The sequence below is a fragment of the Chlorocebus sabaeus genome, chromosome 2, assembly GCF_047675955.1.
Source record: "Chlorocebus sabaeus isolate Y175 chromosome 2, mChlSab1.0.hap1, whole genome shotgun sequence".
In the NCBI taxonomy this organism is placed as follows: domain Eukaryota; kingdom Metazoa; phylum Chordata; class Mammalia; order Primates; family Cercopithecidae; genus Chlorocebus; species Chlorocebus sabaeus.
The window spans coordinates 37,498,264-37,507,586 of NC_132905.1; the positions used below are offsets into that span (position 1 = coordinate 37,498,264).

Consider the following 9,323-nt stretch of genomic DNA (forward strand, 5'->3'; position numbering starts at 1 on the left):
GCCTCCCAAACTGCTGGGATTACAGGCATGAGCCACCGTGCCCCACCAAGAATGAGTTTTCAAAACCCGAGTTCAGAAGAGGGATTCTGAGTGGTTGGTTCTTAGATCTCTGAGGAAGGGGAAGGATGGCCCTAGGGCAGGTCCACCGCATGTTAGAACCCAGCAGGGGGCTGTGACAGACAGGCTGGTACTCGGAGCTTCATCTCCGTCTTCCCGGACCTTCTGGAGCCGGTGTTTGTGGCACCTCCTGCTGGTCACTGGGTTCAGGCAGTTTGGGGCTGGCTGGAAGGATGGGAGGTATTAAGTCTTGGGCCCTGGACCTTGTTGGCTGATCTCTCCCTGCTGACCTAAATGACAAGGGGAGGCGTGTCCAGTCAGAGTGTGAGGGCTGTACCCGTGGGCAGCTGAGGGAGCGTGAGCCACAGGCCAGGCACTCCCCCTCTCCCATTAGCTCAGCCGTGGCATCGGACTTGCAGCTTCACTTTGGGCTGCCTTAGCCATGAAGCTCCTTTTGCTGACTTTGACTGTGCTGCTGCTCTTATCCCAGCTGACTCCAGGTAACCTGGACCTCCTCGAGGAAGGGGCAGGGCTTGCAGACTAAGGCCTGGTCAGGGAATCCCAAGGGTTAGAAGGATGGGCTGCAGCTTGCCATCTGGCACCACGTATAGGAGGCAGGAGGCGCCTCACCAGCAGCAGGTGCCAGCTGATAGATGCCAACTACGACATCCAGAACTGCTCTTTCAGCCTCTCCATCCCTCCTCTTCCTGCCCAGCTCCAGGGAGCATGTGGAGGTGGCCTAGTGTGTGAGGAGGAGTGGGAGGGGTGAGCAAGAGAAGCAGGAAAGAGGACAGGCAGGTCTGGCCCTTTTGCAAAATATTCCCCAGAATGAATGAAGCTTTGTGAAGATCACAGCCACCTTAATGGGAGAAAAAACTCATTTGTACTGTAGCTGTCTCTGTGCCAGACTGCACTGGAAGCTAGGACCATGGAGAAAAATGACATGGCGCCAGGGGAGCTAACTGGGGGAGACAGTTAAATAGCATTTACAACCCAGGGTGACACGGCTGTGACAGTGGGAAACCAGGGGGCTGGGCACACATGGTCCAGCCCAGGCTGAGGGAAAAGAGAGTCCTCCTGGAGGGATATCCTGAGTCCTAAAAAGTGAGTCAAAAATAGAAAAGGAAGAAGAGGAGAAAGCAGAAGTGTGTCCCAGGCAGAGAGGTCAGCCTACACAAAGGTCTGGATGCGGGAGAGAGCATGGGAGCTTCAGGGATCTGCATAACATGGAGGGGTGGGTTAGGAGAGAGGCGGGGGTAAAGCTGAGGAAGCATTCAAGCTCCAGGTCTCGGTGGGCCTCGAATGCCAGGTGAGGGACCCATGGGAAGGTTTAAACAGAGAAGGACCCTGGTCAGACCTACCACCCACCAATTCCAGCATGAGCCACCTACCCCTTCCTGCTCATCTGGCAGAAGTTTCCACCCACCCTGAGGCTGTCAGCTAACCTTTCTAGAGTCAGAAACGTGTGAATTTCCTAAACAAGCTGACCTCAGTCCTTGTGTCTTCCTGAGGCCCTAAAACACCACTCACCTGGAGTAGAGAGGCAAGCCCAGACCCCAGGTTAAAACCTGCCCCATCATTTTCTGACTCTGTGACCTCCAACAAGAAGCTCAGCTGCTCAGAGTATCAATTTCCTCATTTCTCAAACTGCAATAACATCAAGTGTGTAATAATGTCAGGTTGAGGGAACAACACTGAACACACTGAAATTTTGGTCTGCAAAAGAAATATGTCTTCTTTATTTTCCATAACTCACCAAACTTTCCCAGGAACTTCCATCCTGACTGTGGGTGTTTGTGGTGGGAGGAGCAGGACTACAGAGATAAATGACATGGCACCAGGGGAACAAACTAGGGGAGACAGTTAAATAGCACTTACAACCCAGGGTGACAAGGCACCTAAGGGCTGGGCCTGAACTCAGCAGTTCGTTATTTGTCTTTTCTGCTTTAAAATGATTTCTAAGCTAATTCAGTCTCTTTTGAATAAGTGTTGAGTCTTTCAGCATGTATCTTTCTTCCATTACCCCTTCTCTTTCCTGGGATAGTATCTGGTTGTAGGGAAGACTAACTTGATATGTCATCAAATAATTAATTGCTTCATTCAGTAAATATAGTTGAATAGATTTCTTGTTCCAAGCACTGTGATGGGTGCTAGAGGCAGAGCAGTGAATAAAACAAAACAAGATAAGCAAAATCTCTGTCCTCTTGGAGCTTACCTTCTACTAGAGGACCCAAAGAATTTGAAAAATAAATGAAACATATGGTATGTCAGATGATGAGTACAGTGAGCAGAATAGGCAGGAAAGGAAATAGTGAACACCAGGGGAAGGGGAAGGTGATTTGCGTTTTTTTGTTTGTTTGTTTGTTTGTTTGTTTTAGAGACAGAGTCTCACTGTGTCACCCAGGCTGGAGTATAGTGGCACGATCTTAGCTCACTGCAACCTCCACCACCTGGATTCCAGCAATTTTCATGCCTCAGCCTCTTGAGTAACTGGGATTACAGGCGCATGCAACTATGCCTGACAAATTTTTGTATTTTTAGTAGAGATGGGGTTTGGCCATGTTGCCCAGACTGGTCTTAAACGCCTGACCTCAAGCAATCTGCTTGCCTCAGCCTCCCAAAGTGCTGGGATTATAGGCTTGAGCCACCATGCCCAGTCATTGCCATTTTTAAGGGGGTGCTCATGGAATGTCTTACTGTGAGCTGAGGGAACAACTGGGGTGAGCCATGTGGATATGTAGGGAAGGAAATTCAAGTTGGGGAAAATAGCAAATGCAAGGGCCCTGGGACAGGAACATAAGGAGGTGGTGTCGGGTCCTGTGCTGGACCCTTACTGACTTCTGGGATCACATCCCTCATTGGATGTGGTCAGTGAGTGTCCTGCTAGGACTTACTACTGGATTTCATGACTGATGAAATCTCTTAGCCCTTTTGGGGTCCCCACTGACTTGACCCTTCATCTCAGCCAGATCTTCCACCTGGTCCCCAAGTTAAGGCTGTTCACACCCTCCCTTACTGCCTTCTGCACTAGGGGTGTACTCTTGGCAGATCCCTTACTGGTTTTCCTATCTCAACCAGAGATAAGGGAACTTGGGGACCTTCTAGGTCTATTTTATTCAACAGAGAGCTGAGAGTGATGTTCAGTCACTTCCCTCAGCCATTTCTAATCCCCCTTCAGGTAGCACTATGCGGTGCTGTATCCATGCTAAAGACAAGAATTTATCTAAAGAGCTACCAGTTTCCCTGAACTATGCTCTAAGAGGCAAAGAGTAAGTGTCCTCTGCATTGGCAATTTTTTCCAACCAATCTGGACATTCATAGCAAGAGACTCTCTTGCCCCTACCTTTCTCACATTAATTATCTCTACTTCCTGAGTATTCAGGTCAACCAGTAGATGGCTAGCGGGAGACACATGAAAGGCCTTTGTCCCTAGCTTGTTGGTGTGTCCACCATCAGGCTGGCAGAATGAGGCATGGGTTCTAGCAGGGCTCTCAGGCCCAGTGCTGCTGCTGCAGGAGCTGGATTTAAACTTCCAGCTTCCCTGGAAATTATGGGTAGAGTATTTCCCCTCTACTTCCCATTGGGTATGGTAGTGGTGACAGAGGTTAAATGGGAGCTACTTTAGCCTGACCCTCAGCTTTAGCCTCCTATAGCTTATGGTGAAGTGGTATTGCCTGAACCCGCCAGGTTCGCCTAATAATGTATAAAGGAGCTCTTTGAAATTTGGAAATCCCTGAACTTCCTTGATAAATGTTGGTCCTTAAAATTGTCTTTCTATGCACAACCCTTATCTCATTTAAGCTGAGCAATGAGTTTGTTGTTCTGTTGTTCACGATTCTCCCAAAACCCAGAAACTCTTCCCAATTCTGCTTTATGACAATCAATGGATCTTATGATTAAAGGGGATTGAAATATGCATCACTTTAATATTTTCAAAATATTGTCATACTCACTGTTAGGTTAATTGTGGGAATTCAGGAGACATATGTAAAGCCCAGAAACCCAGCAGAGATGAGATTTAGGTGGCACACCTGCCCTTCCATTATACATCCTCACAGCACCCTGAGTTCTTTCTTTATAATTTTCACCAGATTCTAGTTAATCAAATATCTGGGTATCTATTTTTTAATGGCTCTTTCTCCCCTGATTTGACTGGAAGTTCTCTGAGGGTAGGTGTCTCACTCATGTATAGTTTTATCTCCAATGTATAGGCCTCTCAGTCTATACATGTGAGTATTTCCCTGGTGTAGACATCTGGAAAGGAATTGCTAGGTAAAGACTGTGTATAGCTTTAAAATGTGTAAGTTATTGCTCAGTAGCCTCCACAGATGCTAAAAAAAGTGTATGAATGTCATTCCCCTCGCTCACCAGTAGTTCCTCTTGACACTCTTAAATTAAAAATTGAGATTTTGTTGTTAAATGGTCGCTTTTTCCTTATCTTTTTGTAAACTAAAACACAGAATCACAGGTACTGCACACCACATAATACAAGTGTGCAGCTTAATGGAGGTTATAAGTGCACATCCTTGTAACCACCATGCAGGTCAATGAACAGAGTATTGACAGTCAGCCCAAAAATGTCTCCACCTATTCCATCCATCACAATTGTCTTCATCCTCCAAATTAAGTACTCTCCTGACTTTTATAGCAATCAGTTCTCTGCATTCCTTTACAGTCTCATTGCTAGGGGTGCATCCCTAGACACCCTATTTATACTGTTAAAATCTGATATCTCTTTAGATTCCTTGAATTTTTAATCTACTGGTTCCATATTCATCCCTTATCTTTACAAGTTATACATAAGTCATTTGATCTATAACTTTCCACAATATAAATTTTGCTGATTGCATACTCAAGGTAAAATTCAACATGTTCCTCTGACCTCTGCATTTTCTGCAAATTGGCATCTGTATCCAGAGGTTTGTGAGGAGGAGTGGGAGGGGTGAACAAGAGAAGGCGGAAAGAGGAGAGCTTTCAGTGATCAATTTTCTCCATTTTCAAATACCTGAAAAAGTCTTTATTTCTCCACTTTTAGAATATTTTTACTCTGTAAAGAATTCTGGGCTTTTTCCTTTTATTACTTTAAAGATCTCTCTCTACCATCTTCTAGTGTGCAGTTTCTGACAATAATTCTTCTGGGTGGTTGTTTTTTTTCTTGAGACGGTGTCACTGTGTCACCTAGGCTAGAGTGCAGTGGCGTGACCACAGCTCACTTCAGCCTCGACCTCCCAGGCTCAAGTGATCCTCCCACCTCAGCCTCCCTAGTAGCCTGGACTACAGGTGCACACCAACACACCTGGCTAATTTTTCTATTTTTTTGGAGACATAGGGTCTCACCTAGGCGGTCTCAAACTCTTGGGCTCAAGCGATCCTCCCACCTCAGCCTCCCTAGTAGCCTGGACTACAGGTGCACACCAACACACCTGGCTAATTTTTCTATTTTTTTGGAGAGACAGGGTCTCACCTAGGCTGGTCTCAAACTCTTGGGCTCAAGCGATCCTCCCACCTCAGCCTCCCAAAGTGCCGGGATTTCAAGTGTGAGCCACCACACCCAGCCTCTTCTAGCATTTTTATATTTTCTCCTGTGTATAAAATGTGTCTTTTCTTCTGGCTTAAGATTTCTTTCATATGATTTTGCAATTTGATTATTTGCATGCTTCTCTTTTGGTTTTATTCAGCTCGTAGTTCACCGAGGGTCATGGTTCTAATGGGCTTAGAGTTTTCATCAAACTTGAAATTTTTCAGCCATTATTTCTTCAAATACTTTTTATGCCTCTCCTCTCTCCTCTCCTTTTGGTATCCCAATTATATGCATGTTAACACTACTTGTTATTGTCCCATGGGTCACTGACACTCTGCTCTTTCATCCCCCCATCTTTTTTCTCTCCATGTTTCATTTTGGATGATTTCTGTTGCTGCTATGTCTTCAAGTTCGTTTATCTTTTCTTCTTCAGTCTAACCTGCTATTAATCTTACTAAGTATGTTTTTCATTTAATATTTAATGTTTCATCTCAAGTATTCCTTGTGAATATATACATATACATGTTTTTTGTTTGTTTGTTTGTTGAGACAGAGTTTCACTCTTGTTGCCCAGGCTGAAGTGCAATGGCACGATCTCGGCTCACTGCAACCTCCGCCTCTGAGTTCAAGCTATTCTCCTGCCTCAGCCTCCTGAGTAGCTGGAATTACAGGCATGTGCCACCACGCCCAGCTAATTTTTTTGTATTTTTAGTAGAGACAGGGTTTCTCCATGTTGGTCAGGCTGGTCTCAAACTCCTGACCTCAGGTGATTCACCGGCCTCAGCCTCCCAAAGTTCTGGGATTACAGGCTTAATCCACTGAGCCCGGCCATGAACATTTTTTACATCTTTATTTCTTCTCATCATGCTCGTGGCTTCCTCTACCTTTTTTACTACTTGGAGCATATTTATCATAGCTGTTTTATCATCCTTGTCTGCTAGTTTCATCATCATTGTCATTTCTGTGTTGGTTAATTTGTTTTTTTCCTGATTATGGCTCATATTTTCTTGCTTTTTTTTTTTTTTTTTGGTATGCCTGAAAAATATTTTTACACTTTCGGTTTCTGTATTTTGTTATACTCCTTTAAAGAGTGTTAAATATTTTTCTGGCATGCAGTTAAGTTAGTGGGAATCAGATGAATATTTTCAAGACTGACTTTTAAGCTTCGTTAGGATGGGTATAGGGTATTCTTTAGTCTAGGGTTAATTTAGCCCCCTCTACTAAGGCAATAGCCTTCCGAGTACCAAATGCTGCAAATTTTACAGGGTCTTTCCACTCAGGCAGGTGGAAACACAAGCTATTCCCAGACCTGTGCAATCACTGGGAATTGTTTTGCTTACTTCTTTTTGGTGTTCGCTATTTTTCCCCCAGGCCTTTGGTAGTTTCCTCTTGCACATGCACAGAAAGGTACTTAAAGACTAGAGGGTGAGCCAAGCATGGTGGCACATGTCTGTGGTCCTAGCTCCTCAGGGAAACTGAGGTGGGAGAGTCCCTTGAACCTGGGACGAGGAGGTTGCAACGAGCCAAAATCATTCCACTGTACTCCAGCCTGGGTGACAGAGCAAGACTCGTCAAAAAAAAACAAAAAAAAAACAAAAAAAAAACAAAAAAACACCACTCACATAAAGGCTTTATTCAGCTGATGTGCACCAAGGTCACTCTGTCAGTCAAAGGTGGGGAGCAAAAAACAGAGAGTAAAGGAAAAACAGTGATAGGTGAAAAGGGTCGAAGGCAAGGGAAACAAGGGCCCTTCTATCACATCTGTTTCCATCCATTTACAGACCTTTCAAATCCAGAGCCTACTTCTTAGGACTGACACTGTCTCCCTTCTTTTTTCTGCTTTGTGTCAGGTGACACCCAAAGATGCTGGAATCTTTATGGCAAATGCCGTCACAGATGCTCCAGGAAGGAAAGAGTCTATGTTTACTGCCTAAATAATAAAATGTGCTGCGTGAAGCCCAAGTACCAGCCAAAAGAAAAGTGGGGGCCATTTTAAGTGCCTTGAAGCCTGAAGCCATGAAAATGCAGATGAAGTTACCCAGTGGATTCCCACACTCTATCAATAAACACCTCTGGCTGATCCCTGCGTTTGCCTCTTAGTGAAGCCCAGCAGCTCTCAGGAGTGCCTTTCGGGTGGTTTGGAATGTCAAAACTGTTTTCACAATAAATAAGACATTTTTTACTTTTTTTTTTTTTTTTTTTTTTTTTTGAGATGGAGTCTCGCTCCATCTCAAAGTCTCGCCCAGGCTGGAGAGCAGTGGTGCGATCTCTACTCACTGCAAGCTCCGCCTCCCGGGTTCACGCCATTCTCCTGCCTCAGCCTCCCCAGTAGCTGGGACTACAGGCGCCCGCCACCACGCCCAGCTATTTTTTTTTTTTTTTTTTTTTTTTGCATTTTTAGTAGAGACGGAGTTTCATTGTGTTAGCCAGGATGTTTCTGATCTCCTGAATTTGTGATCCGCCCACCTCGGCCTCCCGACATTTTTTACTTTTTTAAGCTCTCTCTTTCACAAGTGTATAGTGGAATTTTCTGGAATCTCCATGACATATAATGACATAATTGTTCTGGCAGCTAACGAAAGATGTGCTTATGTGCTCTTGTGTAGAATTTTTTAAGGTAGAAGGCTTAAAATATAAGTATGCTCATTTTCAGAGATTCATGCAATTTGTTCTCAGTAATTCTACTGTCCCCTTACAAACTATCTTTGGTTATATTATTAACTGTAATAATTACTCTCTATACCTTCATTATCATCTAATAAGTCATTACTTTGAAATCCCACAACTTACCTTGCACCACAAGAAATAAGAACACTTTGTCGTCTTGGTTTGCAGAGGTATTTTGTTCTAATTTTTTATTTTTTATAGAGATAAGGTCTCGCTTTGTTACCCAGCCTGGTTTTGAACTCCTGGCCCGCCTCAGTCTCCCAAAGTGCTAGGAATACAGGAATGAGCCACCATTCCCATGGGGCCTTGCAGAGATATATTAACAACAGTCCTAACTGTCTAACAGAAGAAAGGACATGCTCTCCCTTAGGGAAAAAATAACACCTATTCTTGTCTCTATAGTTCTCTTGAATATAATTTCTGACAAATATACAATTTTAAAATTATAAGACATGCACAGAAGCAGGAAAATATGGCCCATAATCAAGAATAAAAATAATCAATTAGAAGCAGACCCAAAGATGGTGATACGGCTTGGATCTGTGTCCTCGCCCAAATTTCATGTTGAATTGTAATCCCCAGTGTTGAAGGTGGGGCCTGGTGAGAGGTGATTGGATCATGGAGGTGGATCCTTCATGAATAGTTTAGCACCATCCCTTTGGTATTGTTCTTGTGATAGAGTTCTCACAAGATCTGGTTGTTTAAAAGTATGTGGCACCACCTCGCTCTTCACTTCCCCCTGCTCTGACCATGTAAGACAGGCTTGCTTCTCCTTCACCTTCTGCCATGCTCAAAAGTTTCCTGAGGCCTCCTCAGAAGCCTTCATGCTCCTTGTGCCATGAGTCAATTAAACCCCTTTTTTTTTTTTTTTTTTTTTTTTTTTTTGAGATGAAGTCTCACTCCTGTTGCCCAGGCTGGAGTGCAGTGGAGTGATCTCGGCTCACTGCAATCTCCACCTCCCGGGTTCAAGCGATTCTCCTTCCTCAGCCTCCCATGTAGCTGGGATTACAGGCGTGCACCACCACATCTGACTAATTTTCATATTTTTAGTATAGACAGGGTTTCATCATGTTGGCCA

At 44.4% G+C, this 9,323-nt stretch overlaps 1 protein-coding gene across 1 annotated transcript; it reads left to right on the forward strand.

The window, feature by feature from the left end:
• Positions 1-432: 432 nt before the first annotated feature.
• DEFB123 (defensin beta 123) lies at positions 433-7,658 on the forward strand. Its single transcript, XM_008019932.3, has 2 exons — positions 433-557; positions 7,429-7,658. The coding sequence occupies exons 1-2, from the start codon at positions 500-502 to the stop codon at positions 7,572-7,574; spliced, it is 204 nt and encodes a 67-aa protein (XP_008018123.3). The 5' UTR covers positions 433-499; the 3' UTR covers positions 7,575-7,658.
• The last annotated feature ends 1,665 nt before the right edge of the window (positions 7,659-9,323 follow it).

Bases quoted from the DNA above. Each gene is read 5' to 3' on its own strand.
- DEFB123 (XM_008019932.3), top strand. From the start codon at position 500: ATGAAGCTCCTTTTGCTGACTTTGACTGTGCTGCTGCTCTTATCCCAG. The intron at 558-7,428 runs GTAACCTGGACC...GCTTTGTGTCAG, and splicing joins CTTATCCCAGCTGACTCCAG to GTGACACCCAAAGATGCTGG.